Below are 20,994 nucleotides of genomic sequence, written 5' to 3'. Positions count from 1 at the left end.
TGACTCGAAGGAAAGGAAGTCAGGGACCAGTCAGGGAGGAGCCACCGGCCAGAACTGGACCCTGGTGACCTTCCTGGAATCTCTCAAAACCTGCCTGATGGCTGGACGCGTGGCGTGTTTATCAGGGTTATCCAGCATCCCTCTTCCATTTCGCCCGCTTTCGGGGGTCCGTGGTCAGCACTGGGTGCAGGCTGAGAGACCCCTTGACCCTCCTGCGCCCTCTTTCTCTGTCTGCTCCGCTGGGCAACAGCAGGAGCACCCAGAGGAAAAGCAGCATTCCCTCCCAGGATCCCAGCCTCCCACCTCACATCATGAGACTGGCCCCCACATACCCCACACACCCCTTTGTCCCCCAGCTGCTCCCAGGACAGCATGTCCTTCCCAGCATCTGGAACCCTCTCCTCACCCGTGGGGCACCTCCCCCTCCTTGAAAACTCAACCAGAACTCCCGTCCTGGTGCACGTGTCCGGCTAGACCTTCTTCTCTGACCCGTATCACAGAGGACAGCGGTCTGTGGGTGGGTGGGTCATCCCAGGCCTACAACGGAGGGCCCTTCCAGAAGAGGGGTCTGCCTCCCCTGGCTGAGTGAGGAATGGGCAGGGGTGGAAGAGCCCAGCCAGGTGTCGGGATCCAGAGGCTGATTCCACTGCTCACTGACAACCAGACATTAGCTGTTTGTTAATCGGACTGCGGGGTTACTCACTGCCCCGGAGTGGGCAGGTGGATGACGAGGTCTCTGGGGTCCCTGAGCACCGGCTCCCCAGCTGCTACGTAAAGGATGGGCCCCGCTGACCCACAGCCGCCCACCCCTCCCCCAGGTCAGCACAGCCTGCCACTGGGTTTCAAGGGCACAGTGGATAGGAGAGCGAGGGGGGGATGATGGAGAGTCCGACTCCCGGGGCACAGCGGCTCCGGCGGCGCGGGTTTGTGTGTGTGCTACACGGCTATTTTGTTTTGCCGTCTGTGATGACAAAGCAACGCGGAGGTGACAGCCAGGACGCAGAGCAAAGAGGAGCATCTTGATAAGCTGTCTGCCGCCTGTGGCCTTATTGAGGCTCTTTGTCTGCCAGCCGTGAGAGTGAGCGGGTCTTAAAGAAAAACTGCTTTGCAGGAAGCAGGCAGAGGAGGGCAGGAGGCGGCGTGGACCGGGGGGACAGGCAGGGCGGGGGCAGGAGGAAGGAGGTCCAATCGCTCCCCCTCTGACAGGTTGTGGCAGGTTCCCGTAGGGACTGAGGTCAGGCTCTGATGCAAGAACCCACCAAGCACAGGCCAGGGGGTGTGAGGACAGCAGCCTGGGAGGATGGTGGCCTCACCAGCCCTCGGCTTCGGCCAGGGACTGACTCTCTCTTCACCACTGTGTCTGCAAACCCAGGGCTGAGGGGTGTTCTCACCTGCACACAGCAGGCTTCCAAGGAGGGGTGCCAAGCAGGGGCACCCAACCTGGGGCCCACTGGAGCGAGGGATGAGGTCTAAGAGCCACCCTGGAGTCTCCCAGGAGGAGGCTGGGTTCTTTGATGGGGTGGAAAAGCACGATTCTGATTGTGAAAGTAAAGTTGCTCAGTCGTGTTCAACTCTTTGCAACCCCACGGATGGTAGCCTGCCAGGCTCCTCTGTCCATGGGATTTTCCAGGCAAGAATCCTGGAGTGGGTTGCCATTCCCTTCTCCAGGGGATCTTCCCAACCCAGAGAACGAACCCAGGTCTTCCACACTGCAGGCAGACTCCTTACCATCTGAGCCACCAGGGAAGCCCTGCCTCAGGTTGTGAGGCAGGCACTGAACAAAAGGGTTTGAAACGATTCGAGCCCCAGGTAAGGCATGGTGGAGCACAGCAAGCGAGTTGTCCTTAAATCCTTGAAGATGCCCCCTTCCTGCCCCCTTGTCTCCCTCCCCGAACCCCACCCTGCCTTCCTCACTCCAAACCAACCTCTGCTCTCTACATCTAACAGTCCTTCCCTAGGAAATTCTTCCTCATGTCTCACCTGAATTCCCCATCTCTTAGTGGTTCACCTGGGTCCTCCAGGGCAACAGCTAGATCTCCAGCATCCAGTGCCCCCATCTCTAGGAAAGCGGGGCTCCGAGTGGAGGGAGGAGTCCTGTGAGGCCCCCACCCTGAGGTAAGGGGAGGCCTTGCAGAACTGGCTCACCAGTCATGGGGCCGATACTGCAGAATTCACAAGCATTTATTTTATTTAGCTCGAAAAGTATTTATCAAGAGCCTCGCTGTGTGCCAAGTGTTATTCTTGGGGCTAGGGATCAGAATCCGCCCCCTGCTCACTGTTAGCCGCTATTCTAGGTGAGGCAAGACAGATGACGGATGAGGAAAGTAAGTGTCATGTTTCCTAGAAAATAAAGAGTGATGAGATAGAGTGTGAACGGCCAGTCGCGGGGAGGACCTCGTTATCCGGGAGGTCGGGACGCTGCCCCAGGAGATGCTGTTTGCACTGAAATCCTGTTGTGAGAAGGAGCACTTCATTAATTCTAGGGACGTGCATTCCGGGGAGGTGGGGGGTGGTGGAGGGGAGCGGGCGGCTGGTGCAAAGGCCCTGGGTTGGGAACAGGCTTGTTCAAGGGAGTTAGAGATTCAGGCTGAAATCAGAGAGATCAGCAGGGCCTTGGATGCCAAACCACAGAGAAGTCTCTATTTTGTTCTGAGGGCAGCGGGAAGGCCTTGGAAGGTTCTGAGCAAGGGAGAGACACAACTTAACCTTCAGGAAGGTCACTCTCGAGGCTCCGTGGGGAAGGATCCGCTCGGGGGTCCGGGGCATTTAATCCAGGTGGGATGGGGCTAGTGGTGGGGGTGGAGAGAGCAGGGAGATTCAAGAAGTTTGGGAACAAGGGTGGCAGCACTCTGGTGGGATGTGGGAAGATGGTGACCATTAGGTGGGCGACGTGGCCTCATGTGGGGAGGGGTCTCAAGGAGGCTCAGGTTTGGGGAGAAAGATCCACAGTTGGGTTTTGACCAGGTGAAGTCTGAAATGCCTGCTGGTGACCGGGGTGGACCGATAGCAGGCAGTAAGATGTCCCAAGTCCTAGGACCAGGGCCTAGGGCCTGCGGGGGGCAGGGGGGTGGGGCTTGTGAGAGCTGTGAGATGGACCCTGGTTCCAGAGAACAGGCTTGGGGCCTCCGTCTCTACCCACAAGCCTCAAAACCCTGTCTCATTAGGGAAACCTTGGCCCCACCCTCTCGAGACACCAGAATTAGAATCCCAGAATTTCTTCCAGTTTGGAAATGCCGTACCTCCAGGAGACCCCGCCCTGAGCCGTGGAGTGGCGAGGCTGAGTCTGGCTCTAGAAAGAGTCTGAGAGCTTTGACCCAGAGTCCGAGGTCAGGGTTTCTTAAATCCCGAACCATTCATGCTGCTCCCTTCTGGCCGTTGTTAGAAGGTGCCTCCTCCTTCGCTCAGCTTCTTCCTACAGGTGAGAGAAGTCTGTCTAAAATGAAGGGCAAGAGGACTTCCCCAGTGGCCCAGTGGTTCAGACCACACTGCCAGTACAGGGGGTGCAGGCTCGATCCCCAGTCAGGGAACTGAGATCCTGCATGCCAGGCGGCACAGCCAAAAGATTAAAAATGAATAAATAAAATGAGCATCAGGGGAGGTTGTAACAGGAAAAATGAGGGGTAGGGCTGAGGGGCCTCCTGTAGCCATAGGGAGAAATGGGGGAGGGGAGCATCCTGTCTCCTTCCCACCCACTCCTTTCACACACACACCCCCAGACCCAACAGCAGCTAAGAAGCCCCCGATTGTGGTGGGAAATCTCCCCATTGGGGTGACGTGGTCTCGTGAACATGGCAGAATGCTGGGGACCCCAACCCATCCCCGTTTCACAGAGGAGGGAGCTGCAGACCTCAAGGGGGGCTTGCCTAGGTCTATCAGGCCCCTCCCGACAGGGGCTCACATCAGGCCCAGAGGAGAGAGAGGTCAGCGGCCTTAGAGATCCCGGGCAGTAGGTCTGCTCCATGTTTAGGAGCCGGTGACTCGGGTGTGGATCCCCCCAAGCTGTCTGCCATGTGGACTCAAGCTCAGGACTTGAGCTGTCTGACACCGAGGGCATTTTCTCTTATCTTCATCCCTGACGATAGGAAGCGGCCTTGTTTCTTTATGCTTTCTCTTTCTCTACAACTTGCCTTTCTTTCTATTCTCCGGGCCCAGATTTTTCCTGGCCTCTGGGTACCACCTCGCGTTCTCCCAGCCTGTCTGGGGACCAGAGAGGTGTGGTGGCTCTTGTGAGCAGCAGCATCAAGCCGGAAAGGGTTTTCCGGGGCTGGGAGCCTCCTGCAGGCCTGCTCACCGGGTCCTGCCTTGTAAGGAGGAGCCTCTTATGCAGGGGCCTGAGCGGGTGGTGGAGGGGTGTCGCCTCCCACAGGGCCCTGGACTCCAGCCTGGGTCTCAGCGGGAAAGTGGGACCGCCTCCCTGGGCACCCACTTCGAGCTCCCGGCTCCTTGACCTCATCATCGTATCTTGGAGTGTTTTCTGGTATTGTCGGCTCTGGAGAGACAGAGCCACGCACCCCCCCAACCCCTCTGTGGATGCACCTTCTCCCTTGGACTGGGATCTAACACCTCTCTCACCATCTCTTCGCTGCCCCCCCCCGCCCCACTCCCCGGCAGCCGTGGGCGTCCAGATGAGGATGGAGTTCCTGCAGCGCAGCTTCTGGGCAGCCACCCGGCAGGTGGGCGTGAGAGTGCGGGCGGGAAACTCAGGGTGAGGACCCCGACCTGTGCACCTGAGCTGCTGCCACCAGCGAGGTCCTGCCCGCATCTCAGCCCCACACCCCCCATGCACATACACAGGGCACACACGACAGGAACACGCCATAAGTGCACACACATCATACCACACACATCCCCGTGTGTACACACCACACTCACCACACAGGCATGTGACACACCCCTGCATGCACACCACAGGTGTCCTGTGGGCTCCATTCCCCACACACACCACACACATACGTACCATGCACAAACACATCACACACATCAAACACCACACACATCACATCACACACACATCACACACATATCACACATCTCACACACACACATCACACACACGCACCACATCACATATACATCACACACATCACACGTCACACACACCACACATGTCACACACATGACACACACATCACATCACACACATCACACACATATAACACATCACACACACAGCACATCACACACATCACACACATATCACACATCACACACCACACACATCACATCATCACACACATCACACACATATCACATATCACACACCACACACATCACATCATCACACACACATCACACACATATCACACATCACACACATATCACACATTACACACCACATCACACACACATCACACACATATCACACATCACACACATATCACACATCACACACCACACACATATCACACATCACATCACACACACATCACACACACATCTCACACATCACACACAAAGCACATCACACACATCACACACACAAATCACACATCACACACCACACACATCACATCATACACACATCACACACATATCACACATCACACACATCACACACATCACACATCACACACACATCACACACATATCACACATCACACACACCACACACATCACATCACACACACATCACACACATACCACACATCACACACATATCACACATCACACACATATCACACATCACACACCACACACATCACATCACACACATATCACACATCACACACACACCACACATCACACACACATCACACACATATCACACACCACACACGTCACATCACATACACATCACACACATATCACACATCACACACATATCACACACATCACACACCACACACATCACATCACACACACATCACACACATCACACACACACCTCACACATCACATCACACACATACACCACACATCACACACACATCACACACATCACACGCACATCACACACACACACCACACATCACACACACATCACACACATCACACACACACCTCACACATCACATCACACACATATCACACACACACCACACATCACACACACACATCACATACATATCACACACACATCACACACGTCACACACACATCACACACACGTCACACACCACACACACATCACATCACACACACACACCACACATCACATACATATCACACACATCACATGTGTCACACACATCACACATGTCACACACATCACACATCACACATCACACACACATCACACATCACACACTCACACGCACGCACACGGATACACAACTCACGGCTCTGCCCTTTCCTCCAGTGTGGTGCCGCGGAGGGGCCGTGCCTGGAGAGCTGCCAGGACAGTGTGAGTGCCTCCCCAGCGGGAAGGGGGCGGCGGGCAGCCCCCACCCGCGTCCCCACAATGGGCCAGCCCCTCCTTCCCAGCCTGGGCTGCATGCGGGAGCCCCCCGACATGGTCCAGCGGGCAGGCAGCGGGAGCAGGGGTCAGTGTTAGGGCCTGGCCTTGACCTCCTTCTGGGCTTCTCCCCAGGACCTGGACTGCTTCGTCGTGGACGACAATGGGTTCATCCTGATCTCGGAGAGGCCCCAGGAGGTAAGAAGCTCGGGAGGAGGAACTGGAGGGGGGGCGGTCACATCATCCAGTGACCTCCTCGGCCAGAAAAGGGCCGGAAGCAATAATCCTGGCCCAGAGACAATAAGTAGACAGTCTGAAACCACAGACAGCACTGAGGGACCCCAGGATCCAGCCTTTCCACCTCAGATGCCCAGAGGCGAGCTTCTGTCTGTGTTATCTCCCCCCTCTCTTGTTAGGGAGCTCCCCGAGGCCCCCGGGTTTTGTCTGCAGCCTTGCCCTGGGGGCCCACCCCAGAGTCCTGAGCCCCCTCCTGCCACCCACAACCTACTACCATCTGCCCCCCCCCCCGTCACCCCCTACCTTAGTCCATTCAGACATCCGGAGCAGAGCCCACTAACAGCTCGGCTCATGAACCACAAAGATGCTCTTCCCACAATTGTCTGGGCTGGAGCCTGAGGGGGCCCCCCTGGGTGGCAGGGTTCTCAGAGTGTCCCCAGCTGCACAAGGGGCAGGAAGCCCCCTGGGCTCTCTTCTGAGAGCACCAACCCCATCAGGTGGGCCCGTCGCCCTGGGGGCACCTTTCTGCATGTGAATTTGAGGCACACGCTCAGACCACAGCGTGCACCCTCCCGCCTCCATGGGGCCGGGGTCTAGACTCCCCTCTTCATGCTCTCTCCCCATCTGGACCTCTTGGGTGGGAAAGTCCATCCTCACCAGCCAGCCTGGCCTCGCGCTGCTGAGGGGCGTGCCCGGAGGTGTCCCATCACACCGCCTGGCCACACACCCAGGACCCCCTTGGGCCCAGAGCGGCCGAGGAGAAAGTACAACCCCCCCCACACACATTTACTGAGCCCCAGGAGGGGAAGCCCAGATGCAGGTGAAGTCTGGAGCTCAGAACACCTTGTCCCTCCCTCTCCCCTGCTTCTTGCCCTCACAGGTGGGCCGATTCCTGGGGGAGGTGGACGGTGCACTCGTGACCCAGCTGCTCAGCATGGGGGTGTTCAGCCAGTAAGTGGGGCAGGCGCCCCCCCCCGCCCCAAAACACAAACAGAGGAGGCGGAGTCAGATGCTAAACCAACCAGACATGTCTTGGATCCCAACCTCAGAACCCCACAGGGAACCCCAGGGCTGCAGAAGCAACCTCCTTAAGCCCGAGACCTGTGGGGGTGGGAAGGGTTGAGGTCCGCCTGAGAGGGACAGCTAGGTTTGCTGTCCCTTGTCTTTGAGCAGCCGGAGCCCAGAAATGTCATTTTTTGACCTGCTGACGAAACCCTGCTGCAAAGTCTCCCAGGGCAGGGTAGGGGTGGAATACGGGTGGGGTCTGGACTCACCCTGTGCGGTTTCTGGCTTCAGAGTGACCATGTATGACTACCAGGCCATGTGCAGACCCCCGACCCACCACCACAGCGCCTCCCAGCCACTGGTCAGCGTGAGTGTCCTTCCAGGGCTTCCCTCCACCAGATGGCGGCCTGTCCCTTTCTCTCCAGGAACCAGGGCCCACCTCGGCCCTCTCCCACGGCCCCCACCCCACCCCCGCCCACAGTCTGCTCCCTCCCAGGTCTTATCTGGCGGGGGTTGGGGGGTGGGGGGGGGTGGGGTCAGGGCAACTGCTCCAGCAGAGGGACAGCTGCAACCCCCTTCTTGTCTGGTTCCCACCCTCAACCCAGCACCGTCCACAACCCATCAGGGATCCCATAGACGCCACCCAGAGTGATGACGGGCATCACCTGCTCTACAGCAGGAATTTCCCCGAACAGCTTTCCGCTGATCCCGCTGCTAGGAGGGGGTGGGGGGAGTCTGGGGCATGGTCTCTGATGGCAGAGTGAGGGGGCCCCGGGGCTCACAGTGTGTCCCCTCTCCCCACAGCCCATCTCTGCCCTCCTGACGGCTATCAGGTGGCTGGTGAATGAGCTCCTGCTGTGAGTGAGGAACTGGGGTCTTCATGCATGGGTGGGTTATGAGGGGGCCCCTTGAAGGGAGCTGCTTGAGGTCCCCACGACCCCAGAGGAGGAGGCTGAGGTCCGGGGTGGAACCAGCCAGGCACATACAACGCCCCCTCCTACATGCAGCTGCCAGGGGAGGGCCTCTGCCCTCCAGGAGCCTCCAGACAAGGGTGCCCTGGAGGAAGGGGCAGACAGCTCAGGGACTGTGAGGAGGGCAATCAGGTCTCTGACCCCTTCTATCCAACAGGCTCCTGCTGGAGTGGAGGTCCTGGGGCTCCTGGTGTGGGGACCACGGGGCTGAGGGTGAGTGCTCAGTTGTAGGAGCCCAGAGCCCAGCATCATTCCAGCCGCCACCTGGGGGGAGGGGGCTACAGAGGGTCCACCACTCATGTCCATCCTGTGGGCCTCTCCATCACCTTCCCTTACCTCTGTGTGACACCACACCATCTCGGGACACCATGGACCTGTGTGACATCATCCATGTGCCATCGTCCATCATATGTGACATCGTCCATCATATGTGACATCATCCATGTGACATCATCCATCCCATGTGATGTCGGCCATTCCCTTGTGACATCATCTGCTCCATGTGACATCATGCCCACATGTGACACCACCATCATCACCATCATTACCACCCCATGCTGGGCCACACGTCCTGGACAGCCAAGACTGTCTTCCATCACTGTAAGTGGAATGGCCGAGGAGCCGCAGTGCTGGGTGGGGAGGGTCCCAGGAACCTCTCTCTTTCCAGGACTCCTCAACAACAAAGGCCCCTCCCAACTTAGAGCCCCGCTCCTTAGGGGAGGGTGTGTAGCCCAGACCTCATCCCACCTGATCACAGCCCTGCCCCGGGGAAAATGGAACCCTCCAGCCCTCTCCTGGGCAATAGCTCTGACGATGCCAGAAGGACAGTGTCCTGTGGTCCAGAGGCCGAGGCCCCACACAGAGAGCAGCTATCTGCTCACCTAGAAGTGGACGTGGGTCCTCTGGGGCGGCTGCCAGGCCTCTGAGCTTGCCAAGTCCTGTCTGAGCCTGTTCAAGTGACCACACAGGCCCCACTGAGGAGTCCAGGAAGTCTGAGCACTGGGCCCCCCACCCACCTCTAAGTGACCACAGGGTCAGTGGAGAGGGAGGCCCAGGGCTTGTCCAGGAGCCATGTCTGCAGAGCACCCGCTGGACTATCCACAGGGAGCAGGGCTGTCGTCTCCCAGGCCCCCCACACCCCACTTGCTGCCCCTAATTTCTCAGCCCCTGACATCACGGCTGACGGTGAGGAGAGAGCCAGTCGTCCCCAGGGTCACCCAGGGCGTCACTCACACACAGCACCCCCCACCCCCGGCTCCCCAAGTCCTGATGTCTTGCCATCTGCCAGAGGATGGAGCGTCTTACTCCAGGTGCAGTGACCGCACTGCCCAGGCTGTCGAGGCCCACCCCCACGGGGGTGACTGAGGCCCCGCGTCCAAGCCCTTCCATGTCCCTGCAGCCCACAAGCACAAGAAGCAGGACATGCTGCAGCCCTGTGACACCGCCTATCCCGTGTTCATCCACCAGACGGCTGTGCGGGAGGCCAACGGCACCGTGGAGTGCCGCGCCTGCCAGAAGTGAGCGGGTAGGGGAGGGAGCCAGGTGGGGTCCCCACGGCAAGGCCTCTGTGCCCGCTTCCTCGGTGGAGGGACCATAGACCTCGGCCCAGAGCATGGCAGCCAGGTGGGGATGGGGCTGGCATAGTGTCCATGTTGGCAGACAGGAGAGATGGCCCTGAGGCCAGGGCAGACTCGGGGAAGGAGGGCCAGCTCTCGCTTAGACATCTGTCCACGCAGAGGACCAGGAGGCTGGAGGACGTTCCAGGAGCGGCTGGGGCACCTGATACCTCTTTCCTGGGCTCCCGCAGGGAGGCCAGGCTCTGGCCCAGGGAGGGCGGGAGGCCTGGCTCAAAATTCTGTGCTGCTCACTCCCACCCGGACCTCAGGCCACTGCCCACCTCTGGGATGTTCTATCCTGACCTGGAGGAGATGGCCTCCCCTAGGCTGTGCCCTTGCCACCATGCCACTCCCTGGGGGCTTCCGGGTTGTCCCTGAGATTCAGGGCACAAGCAAACTGCCTTCTAGTGGGACGCCTGGGACCCTGGCCTCAGACACAGCCAGCCCATCTTGTGTGGGCAGACACCATCATCTCAGGACTCACACAGCCGGTTTTGCGGGAATGTAGTTATCTGTACACTTATCGCGGAGGCTGGCAGGGTGGATACGGCAAACAGTGTGGGTAAAGCCAAGGCCTCAGAGTAGACGGACTTGACTGAAGAGGAATTGGTGACCTTGGGTGCATCACTTTACCCAGAAGGCGTCAGCTTTCCCATCTGCACAACGGGGACAATACCAACTTCATACGGTGTGGTGAAGGTTGAATATATATACATGTGTGTCTGTTGTGCACGTGTATGGGCACGTGGATGTGCTACGTGTGTGTGTGCATATGCACGTATGAAGTCCTCTACCTTGTAGGAAATGCCGGGCGGTGTCTGTGGCTAATGCACCGGCTGAGCCAGTGACCCGCAACCAGCTTGCCGCCACCGGGCTCCCAATCGGGCAGCGTGCGGGCCTCGGGCGCCACCTTGTGGCCAAGCCTGAGCACTGTATCCCAGCAGGAGGCCGGTCCCTCCGCACTAGCCTGTTTACTTGACACAGTCTTGACTTAGGCCTGTGTTCCCGCGGACGTCAATAGCGACTCCTATCCCCCTAGATGTCTGGGCTTCCTTCCCTCCAGTCTGCTAGGAAAGGAGCAGGGCAGCTGCAAAGGCTTGTGGGAGATGTAAACAGGGTTGCCCTCCCACCAGGGGGCTTACCGGGGCCCCCAAGCCCTCGCGCCATCCCCAGAAGAGCCTCCCCAAACACCAGCGTCCAGCTGCTCGGAGCCTCCATCAGCCAACCTCTCTCGTGTCCACAGGACGTTTGTGATGCAGCAGGTCCCCAGCAGCAACCTCCTGCTCCTGGTGACGGACCGCACCTGTGACTGCAGCATCTTCCCACCAGTGCTGCGGGAGGCAGAAGAGGTCAAATATATCCACCGGGCCTCCAGCCCGTGTGTGTTAGGGGGGCGGGGGGTGGAGGGGTGGATAGGAGAGGGGTGAGCAAGGGAGGGGGGAGGGCGGGTCATCACACTGAGGGACTCAGATCTAGAGAGGTGGGGCCAGCCGCCCTCACCACCAACACCCTGCCCTTCCCACGGCTCCGAGGGCTGACCTCTGACCCCAGAAGTCAGCGAGGTAGCCCGTCCCAGCAGAGGTTCCAGAACTGAGTCCCCAGAGGCTCCCGGGTGGTGCAGAGAGTAAAGTGTCTGCCTGCAGTGCAGGAGACCTGAGTTCGATCCCTGGGTTGGGAAGATCCCCTGGAGAAGGGAAAGGCAACCCACTCCAGTACTCTTGCCTGGAGAATTCCATGGACACAGGAGCCTGGCAGGCTACAGTCCATGGGGTCGCAGAGTTGAACACGACTGAGTGACTGTCACACACACAGAGGCTCCAGCGTCAGCTCTGCCTCAGCTGTGTTCACCTTAACAATGACCTCTGCACATAACGCCTCCGTCAAGTGCGACAGGATGCGTTCCCAGAAGCTCCGCCGGCGCCCGGACGCCTGCCATGCCTTCCATCCAGAGGTGGGAGCTGGCGGGGGGGGGGGGGTCTCCATCCCCAAACCTCAGCCCAAGCCTGTGCCCTTCAGATGTGAGAGTACCTCCTGGAACCCCCATCCATGTGCATTCGTGCAGGGAGGGACCCGGCGGTGTTTTTATGACGAGAGCTGGTCTCCCAGGGGCCAGGCCCTTGGTAAACTTAAACACAGCTTCTCCACATTGCCCTCATTGCACTTGGATCCACGGGGTCCGGGCAGGTAGGAGGAAACCGTTAGGCACATAATACTGTGGTGACCAGCACTGAACACCATAGTTGGGCCCCTTGTACTCTAGTCGTCCTGGCTGGACACGCTGCGTCCACAGCCAGGATGCTCCCAGAGTGCCGGGCTTCTCTGCAGTCACTCTAAGAGGATGACTCCACAGTCCTTCCATCTTCCTTCCCCTAGAAGGGGTGGGGAGGGGGCAGGCAGGGCTCCCTCCACTTGCTGGAACTCCCCTCTCCCTCAGCCCTCAGTCCCTCTTAGTCCCAGAACCTCCCTCCTGACTCCCGGTCTCCTGGCCGCTTCTGCCTGGACGGGCACCTCACCGGGAGCGCTCTGGGTCCGCAGGAGAACGCCCAGGACTGCGGAGGTGCCTCAGACACCTCGGCCTCGCTCCCCCTGCTCCTGCTGCCTCTGTGGGCCTGGGTGCTGCCACCCCAGCTGCTGCGGTGACCCCACCCCGTCAGGCCTGCTTTGATGCTGGGAAGAGTCAGCAGTCTGCCGTGCCGTCTGGCGCTCTGCAGCTGGATTCTCTCGCCCAGGGCCATGGTCGTCACAGTCGTGGGCCTCCTGAGATTGCTGGCGGAGTCAGAAACTCGTCCCGAAGACCTTCTGGGGTGCCGGGTACCCTCCACCCCACGTCTCAGTGGGCAGTCTCTCCCCACCTCCTCTTGAGGAGTCCAGCATGAGCTCAACCTGGACCAAGACCAGAGAGCTTAGTTCCATCTATTCCCCCAGAAATCCAGACCCAGCCAGAGACAGGGGCAGCTGTTTCTAATGAGCCTGGTTGGTCTTCAATAGAATCCAAGGACTTAAATGTCCTGAGAAGGAGGAGAGGAATGAGGCTGAGGGCAGAGAGGGGAGGAGGGCAGGAACACTCCCCATTGGAGATGTAGCTGCCCCAGGGTGAGGTGCACAGCATGGCAGTTCAGTCTCACAGTTGAAGTTCAAAAAAAGTGTGTGTGCGTGTGCGTGTGTGTGTGTGTGTGCATGCGTAAAAGAGAGAGAGAGAGAGAAGGCAGGTCCTTTACATGAACATGGCTGTGTGTGATGCCCACAAACTACTGCTATTAAAAATTTCTCTAAAAACATCTTTGCAAAGCCCTGACTTACTGTTTGCCTCTCTCTTTCTAAGAAAAAGCTGGTAAGTTAGGGATACAGCTGCTGCACTGGAGAAGGATGCAAGTCCAGGGCAGGGGGCAGGACCAACTGCACCCAGAGGGGTCCTAGGAAAAGACTGGCCTTCAGGGAGGTGTAGTTAGGGGGGTCCTGAAGACTGCAGACCCTCCAGAGGCCCAGGACCCAGGGTGGTCTTTTTCTGGCTGCTGATCTACAAGAGACCCCACCTGACTCTGGCCTTGGAGCTGGAGCTTTGGGGAGCATACCCATTTGCAAATTGGAGTCCAGTGGGGGAGATGGATGCATCTGGGCACATCCCCCCACCCAGGGGTCTCGGGGCCGCAGCCTCCTCCCATGCAGACCTGGCTCCCCAGGGACTGCGGTCCCCACTGTGGGAGCGATGCTGAAGGCAGAACCGTGCAGAAACCCTGGGCCGGCCTCCCTGGAAGAGGTGAACGTGATGTGTGAGGCATGCACGTGGTGTCCATATCATGAACCTGAAACCACGTGGCCTGTGGTCGGTACCCACAGCATGTCACCTGCTGTCCTCTGTGAAGCACCTGCTTTCCTGGCAGAGGGGAGGGAGAAAGGACGTCGGAACAACAGGCAAGGTCACAGATGCCCGCCAGGTGCTGGTGGGCGAGGAGGCAGCAGGGGGCCTGTCTCCCACCCCCTCAGCTTGACTCCCCACCTTCATGTCACAGAGCCCTCAAGGCAACAGCCCCTCCCTCGCCGTGCCCTTCTGGGACATCGGTGCGTGTCCAGACCCTGACCTCTAAGCTCTCTTCAGGACAGCATCCTGTTCCGCCCCCCGCCCCGACCCAACCGGGAAGAGCCTTTTCAGGCAATTTATCAACGCTCTTGGCCACACAATTTAAAAACCACGCTTAGGAAGTACTGGGGCAGCTCCCAGCCTCAGCCCCGTCTCTGTGTGGCCAGGAGGGGACTAGGTGGTCAAGACTCCCTGTCAGAACCAATGGAAGCAAAAGCCGTTGATAGAATAAAACTGCTCTTCACCTGGGAGGAGAGAAAGTAACTCCTGCCTTCAGAGGTCAGAGTTGTTCTTGCCCTTTTCTATTTTGGTGGTTCTAACTCTCCGCCACCCACCACCACCACGGCCCAGAGGAAAGCAGGTGGCAGCCTAGCTCACGCTAAAGAGCCGTCACCTTGGTTTCAGACCAACAAGTGAAGTCTCTCAGTGGTGTCCGACTCTTTGCGACCCCATGGACTGTAGCCTACCAGGCTCCTCAGTCCATGGAACTTTCCAGGCAAGAATACTGGAGTGGGTTGCCATTTCCTTTTCCAGGGGATCTTCCCGACCTGGGGATTGAACCCAGGTCTCCCGCATTGCAGGCAGATGCTTTACCATCTGAGCCACCAGGGAAGCTCAGATCAACAAAGTTAAAACCAAAGTCACTGAACAGATGACAAGATTCTGGGGGAGAGTCCTAAAGTCCCTTTTCCTAAAAACCTGTGGATGCCAGAGGGTGCCGGGGCTGCCAGCTCTGTCCTCAGGGCAGGGGTGTGCCAGCTCCTAAGCCACTTCTGAGCATGTTTTAATGCAAGTGAGGCAAAAGGCCTGAGCACTGCTCCACAATGTCAAGTGGAGTTCGTTCCAGAAGGCAAGGGAGTGGACGTCTCCAAGTCAAAAACGCAAACAGGGAGGAACGAGGGCAAGAGCTTGGTGCAGACACCAGCCCATCCCTGCGGCTCGAGTGAGGGATGCTGACTTGGAGTGGGGCGGGGACGAGTTCACAGGGGAGAAAGCAGCTGTCTCAGCAGGCCTGGGTGCTGTCCCCAGAGCGCTGTCCCCAGGCCAGGGTGGCAGGGGTGGCAGTGACAGGCCATCCTTCCTGCCCAGCTAGACTCCCACCACCACCACTGAAGGCAGTCACACTGGACCAGTTTGCTGCAAGTCACGGGGCTGGAGGTGGGAAAATCTGTCCAGAGGACACAGGGTGTGGGCTCAGCGCTTGAGCTCCGACCGAACAGAACGCTCAGAGATCAGGGGTTATTCCTGGGTGCAATGGTGCCCGCAGGCGTTTCCAGGCCACAGAGCCCTAGCAACTGTCAGGCCAGGATTCAAATGCGTCCTTACCCACTTTCTTTCCCACACCACGGGTATCACCGTGAAAAGGGCACCTACAGACAGTTCAGCAAAGGACTCGGGAAAACCAGGGAGTGTCTGTAGGCCTCGAGGACCGTCACCTGGAGTAGGATGGAAGGGGCTTCCTTGGCAGTTAAGACCTGGCCTTCCAATGCAGATTCAATCCCTGGCTGGGGACTAAGATCCTACATGCCTCGCATCCAAAAAAATCAAAACATGAGAAGCAATGCTGTAACAAACTCAATAAAGACTTTAAAAATGGCCCACATCAAAAAAAAAAAGGCAAGACACAACCCAGTGTCCCACCCTCCAGGTTCCCTATGCAAAAAATCTATTCCTACACTTAAAATGAGAATTCATCCAAATGTTAGAAATTCGCCTGAAAAAAACTAAATATACCCAAGGTAAAAAGGGCTGGGACCTCCTCTCCTCTCTTAAATTACATAGAAGGGTTAACAAACACCCAAAACCTTTCAGTCAAAATATATGAGGCTTTTATTTTTGGCCGTGCTATGCAGCAAGGGGATCTCAGCTCCCCAACCAGGTATCAAACCTGCAACCCCTGCAATGGAAGCCCAGAGTCCTAACCACTGGACCACCAGGGAAGTCCCTACATGAGACCATTCAATCTGAATTTTCCTCTTAGTGTAGACTGTGTCACAAGAGTCTCCTAATCTCATCTACAAAACACGAGTGAAACAACAGATCTGTTGATTGGGTGCTGGTTATTTATGTGAAGCGTCGAGTGCTTTAACACACCCCTTTGCATGATGCGTTCTTTACGTATTATTTTTGTACCTCTAATGATAAATTAGTAACTGCCCCCTTGGAGCTGGCTCTCCCCTCCACTCTGTGCATGGGACCCCAGTTATGATGAAAGCGTAAGGAAGGCTGGGAAGGCTTGAGTTGGGCATGAGCACTGGTTTTTATACCGCACCCTCTTTATTAACTCATTATCATCCTGCCTGCCATCATTAACACGTTAGAACAAAAATTAAATGGAAATGCGAAATAAACAAATTACAAGATTATCTAATTAAAACTGCAAGAGAACATTTTCAACTTTCGCAGACTCTCAACACTATACTGTGAAAATGACAGTATACAATATGACTTTCAAAAAATTGGTAGCCCAATGAGTAACAAACCCCTAAGTGTCCTGAGATATTCTATTCAGTATAGAAAATACCTTTGTGGCCAAAGAATCCTGACTATTAATAATTTCACAAGAGCTTAACTTGTTGAACAGTCAGTCCACGGAGAGCTTTTTCAGAATGGTCTCCAGCACTCAGAGTGCGATGTTTCCAGAAATTTAAGCTTCAGTATCTAAATGAAGACTTCACGTTAAGAAGTACCAAAAGCTATGGAAAGGGAAGCTGAGGCAGTTTTTTCTTTAAAAAAAAAAAAAAGCACAACAAAAACATTCATATTCCACTTGGTTTTTTTTATTAGAAGTTTGAGAATACAGCAAGGAGGGACATCCCATGGTGAATGGGGCCATCGCACAAATGCCCTTCTGAAATCCCAGCCCTCTATGATACCCAAAAATGTGCTTTGTGGCTTTGACAATTTATAAACGGGAAGGGGGAAATACTGAGAAGGCCACTCTTCAATGGGTGAGGATGAAGCTGCAGAGGTCCGAAACGGCCGAGGGCCTGAAGAGAAAACGAACATCTGCTGCACAGAGCAAGCGAGCCTCTGACTGCTGAGAGTAAGGCATCCAGGCACCGACCTGTGGGGTTCCCAGCAGGCGGAGGCGTGCGTGAGGCGGGCCGGGGCTTCGACAACACACAGGGGTGGGTGCACGCCCGCTTCCCAGGGAGGGGCCGTCACGGAGGTGGGGGATGTCTGGTTGGTGATCACGTCACTTTCTAAGGGCTTGTGCTATGTTGAGCCAGGTGCAGCTCCTCCTTGGGGAGTGTGTGGGGGCGGCTGGGCCCCGGACTGCTGGCGGTGTCCCGGGGGCCGCACACAACACACCGTCTCCCCAGGCAGGTGACCGGGTGCAAGGCTGGCTTCTGGTGTGCATCCCGAAGCCCAGTGAGCCTCCTCCTGGGGAGTGGGGGTGGGGGACTGTCTTGGGGGCCGTGCTCCCCGGAGGGGTAACACTGCCCTGTCCACAGGGCACCAGCGCACCCGGCACTGGGAGCAGTGCCCTCACTCAGGACCAGGACACTCCCGAGTTCTACAAAGGATTCTTGCTTCCTGGTTCCCGGGTTTTGCTGGAGACGCCACAGGGAAAGGAGATGCCTAACCAAGAAAAAAACCCCCACTGAGAAAACGGGAGACCTTCCCAAGCTCCCAAACACCAGCGGGAGGCAGCCAGGTAGGCTTGGACCTTGTTCACGTCTAACGCCTGCCGTCCTGGGTGCAATTCAACCACCTGAAGTCTTTGCTGAGGGTAAAAAATGGACTCGGGTCTATGTGGGCAGGTGCAGTCCTCCCAGGAGCCAGACCCTCCACACCGCTGACACCCCCACAGGGCACCTCTGGGGCTCTAACAGCCTTATTCGAGCAGCTCCTCAAAGACACAGCTTCAAGGAGCCGACCAGACTCCCTGGCAGCAACATATCACTTCCTTCTAAACCTTCCTACCACACTACCCCTAGAAAACTGGGCTCTGGGGGTGCTGGTCATCCCAGCACTGGTGGGTAACAGGCTCTCGCCTCAGAGGCATGCCGCTGGCTTCCCTGTTCCTGGAGACCTGACGGGGGCGGCGGGGGTGAAGGGGGGTCAGGTTGGTGTTCACGTGCCCAGGCACCAGGACAGCACCACAGGGAGACTCTCTCCCACCACAGTTGGCGGGCCCTGGGCCCCTGTGAGGCTGGCTAGCTTCAGACCAGCAGCCGTGGTGCCAGGAAAGGTGGTCTCTACTCCTGGCGGGGGGCAGGGGGTAGGGGGTAGGTGGGGCAATGATTCTCCTGGAGGGACTCCTACAGAGTGGTCCAGAGCTCCACAGCAGATACCCCATCCCCACCCCTGCAACCAGCCGAGTCCCCACCGCATTGAAAAGGATGCGGGAAGCCCTGCGGGCGCTCCCCCAACCCCCGCTGCAGGTGCTCCCCCAACCCCCGCCGGCCTCAGCGATGTTCCTGGGTAGGTGGCGGAAACAAGTCACTCAAACCGTGACACCGGCACTACTGCCTGGACCTCACACACCCCGCTTCCCCCAGGAAACACGCCGCCCCCGCCTCGGGCTCTCCAGGGTCACCGGGCAGGGCGGGACGCTGCCGCCCCGGGGCCGAGTGTCCCCGCCGGCAGGAGGCACCTGGGGCGCGGGCGTCATACATTCTGGGGCTGTCGCCTGACCCCTTGGCGGTCACGTGTGCAAAATTGGACCAGCGTGTGGCTCTCGCGTGTTTCGTTCTGTACAAAAGCCTCCCTCCCTCCCCCAGCCCTGTGGTTTAAACATTTATATAAATTTTTATTTAAACAGTAAGTTAGAAATCTTATTTACATTAATTTCTTTGTTCTCCCAAAAGGGCATCTACAATCACACTGCCACCCCTCGGAGGACATAATAAATGTTCGCCAACACTGGTCGGTGTCCCCGTTTCTAAGGAGAGAGGAGGGAGGAGGAGGCACCTCCAGCTGACGGCCCCGCCAGCTACACGGGCAGAGGCCAGCGTGCCTGGGGGCGAGCACCCTCCATCGGCCAGACCCAAGAACGAGGCAGGGCTGGGCCATCTCGCCTCTTCTCCACCTGTGAGGTGTGATTTATTTTTGTTTTCTCTTCCCAGTTGCGGACCACGTGGAGCCCTGGGGCGTCACGAAGCCCCGCGCCGTGGGGCTCCTCTGGCACTGGCGTCACGGCCAGTGGGGGTCACCATCCCCAGCCTCTGGCCACGGTCACAGTGCGTCCTCTTCGCTGCAGCCTCCGCCGACCATGAAACGGAACTCCTGGAGGTTCGAGACCCCGTGGAAGTGGACGAACGCGCCAGCCACCACGAAGATATGAAACAGTTGATGAGAGTGAAACTGGAGGTAGAGGTGGGGAGGGCAAGATGTCATTAAAAGTCGGCAGAAGAGCCTTAAGACTGTTTATGCGGAGCCGGGGCGGGAGTGGGTGCGTCGGCTCAAACTCGAGGCTTCCCTGATCTCAGAGCACCCAGCAGGCATATCACATTCTGCTGAGGTGAAGGCCAGCTGTCCCCACAGAAATGGAGCCGTGGCCCCAAGCTCGGGACGCAGTGCACACCTGACACTGGGGGACCAGCAACGCACTGCGTTTATGGTGCACTCTATTCCTACGCTGTGGCCATCTCAGGACACCCCACCGTAACTTTAGGGCCGGGGTTCTCACTGCTGTGAGAATCGAAAGGGGCCGCTGATCTGACAGAAGGCAGAGCTCAGGCAGTAATGCAGGTGATGGGGAGCAGCTGTGAATACAGGTGAAGCTTCGCTCGCTCCCACTGCTTACCTCCTGCAGTGTGGTCTTGGTTCCTAACAGGCCACGGACCAGTACCAGTGTGCGGACCGGTACCAAGCTGTTCATTGGTCCCCTGCATCTTCTCCCCCCACCCTTTCTTCTTCTTGGTTTACCTTTATTGACCATCTGGTTATCCCACCTCCCTTCCAACCACACACATAGATCAGTCTCTCATCACTAATCGCTGAATTCTGGTACTGAAAAGGACCTGGGTAAAAACCTAGTCTGTCCTCCTCCTCCCACACACAAGGAGACCAGACGCAAGAGGACTGAAAACCTGCCGCCCAGCACAGGGACGGAGGACAACGACTCCATGCCTGCCCTTAAGGGCAGGGCGCTGAGTAAGGAGCACCCGAGCTCCTGGGCCAGTCCCGAAAAGGCACTGACGGGGGCTGCGGCCCATCACGGGGCGGCGGGTCTCGTGGCGGGGCTGTCCCGGCAGAGCGCGCCCTCAGCCCCGCACTCACCACGCTGATGCAGCTCAGAGGGAAGCTGGGGCAAGGGTACTTCCTCAATCATTTCACTTCCCTGGGTGCCAGTAACTAACTCACAGATGGATAGATAAGACAGTGAACCCTGCCCGCCCCCAGCCGCCAACCACACTTACCCAGATGTCACACTTGCCGGGGAAGAAGCGCTCGGGGATGCGGGCGGCGTACAGGGCCGCCCCCGTGATGTACAGGCCGGCCATGAGCAACAGCCAGCCGATCTGCCCAATGGTGGCGGCCTTCAGGAAGCCCTCCGAGATGACGTAGTGCAAGGCGGGGATGATCCCACTCAGGCCGAGGCCCAGAAACACTCCTGGGAATCACAAGGACACAACGGAGACAAGGAGAGAGAGGAGGCACAGTACCAGTGATTCTGTAAACTGAGTATCTCAAAAGTGGGATGCAACATTAGTTTTTGGTTTGAAAGGAAAAAGAAGGTTC

At 57.6% G+C, this 20,994-nt stretch overlaps 2 protein-coding genes across 3 annotated transcripts in view; one reads left to right on the top strand and one right to left on the bottom strand.

Moving 5' to 3' along the window:
- Window positions 1–13,501, top strand: part of CACNA2D4 (calcium voltage-gated channel auxiliary subunit alpha2delta 4) — a 66,931-nt gene extending 53,430 nt beyond the window's left edge. The window contains exons 25-35 of the mRNA XM_081589897.1: window positions 4,612–4,673; window positions 6,530–6,592; window positions 7,512–7,582; window positions 7,928–8,003; window positions 8,441–8,493; window positions 8,765–8,820; window positions 9,187–9,207; window positions 10,007–10,124; window positions 11,467–11,579; window positions 12,092–12,174; window positions 12,759–13,501. Coding sequence (XP_081446023.1) covers window positions 4,612–4,673; window positions 6,530–6,592; window positions 7,512–7,582; window positions 7,928–8,003; window positions 8,441–8,493; window positions 8,765–8,820; window positions 9,187–9,207; window positions 10,007–10,124; window positions 11,467–11,579; window positions 12,092–12,174; window positions 12,759–12,863 — 821 coding nt within the window. The 3' untranslated portion in view covers window positions 12,864–13,501. The remainder of the gene's footprint in view (window positions 1–4,611; window positions 4,674–6,529; window positions 6,593–7,511; window positions 7,583–7,927; window positions 8,004–8,440; window positions 8,494–8,764; window positions 8,821–9,186; window positions 9,208–10,006; window positions 10,125–11,466; window positions 11,580–12,091; window positions 12,175–12,758) is intronic.
- Window positions 13,502–17,059: 3,558 nt separating this feature from the next.
- ADIPOR2 (adiponectin receptor 2) overlaps window positions 17,060–20,994 on the bottom strand; it is a 41,907-nt gene continuing 37,972 nt past the window's right edge. For both annotated transcript variants that reach the window (XM_081589896.1, XM_081589895.1), the window contains exons 7-8: window positions 20,673–20,866; window positions 17,060–19,614 (exon numbers count right to left, since the gene is read on the bottom strand). In XM_081589896.1, coding sequence (XP_081446022.1) covers window positions 19,486–19,614; window positions 20,673–20,866 — 323 coding nt within the window. In that variant the 3' untranslated portion in view covers window positions 17,060–19,485. The remainder of the gene's footprint in view (window positions 19,615–20,672; window positions 20,867–20,994) is intronic.

Source organism: Giraffa tippelskirchi, chromosome 4 (assembly GCF_054371585.1).
Source record: "Giraffa tippelskirchi isolate mGirTip1 chromosome 4, T2T-mGirTip1v1.2.pri, whole genome shotgun sequence".
NCBI lineage: Eukaryota > Metazoa > Chordata > Mammalia > Artiodactyla > Giraffidae > Giraffa > Giraffa tippelskirchi.
The sequence above is the reverse complement of the archived record's forward strand: the minus strand, read 5'-3'. Positions and strand labels throughout refer to the sequence as shown.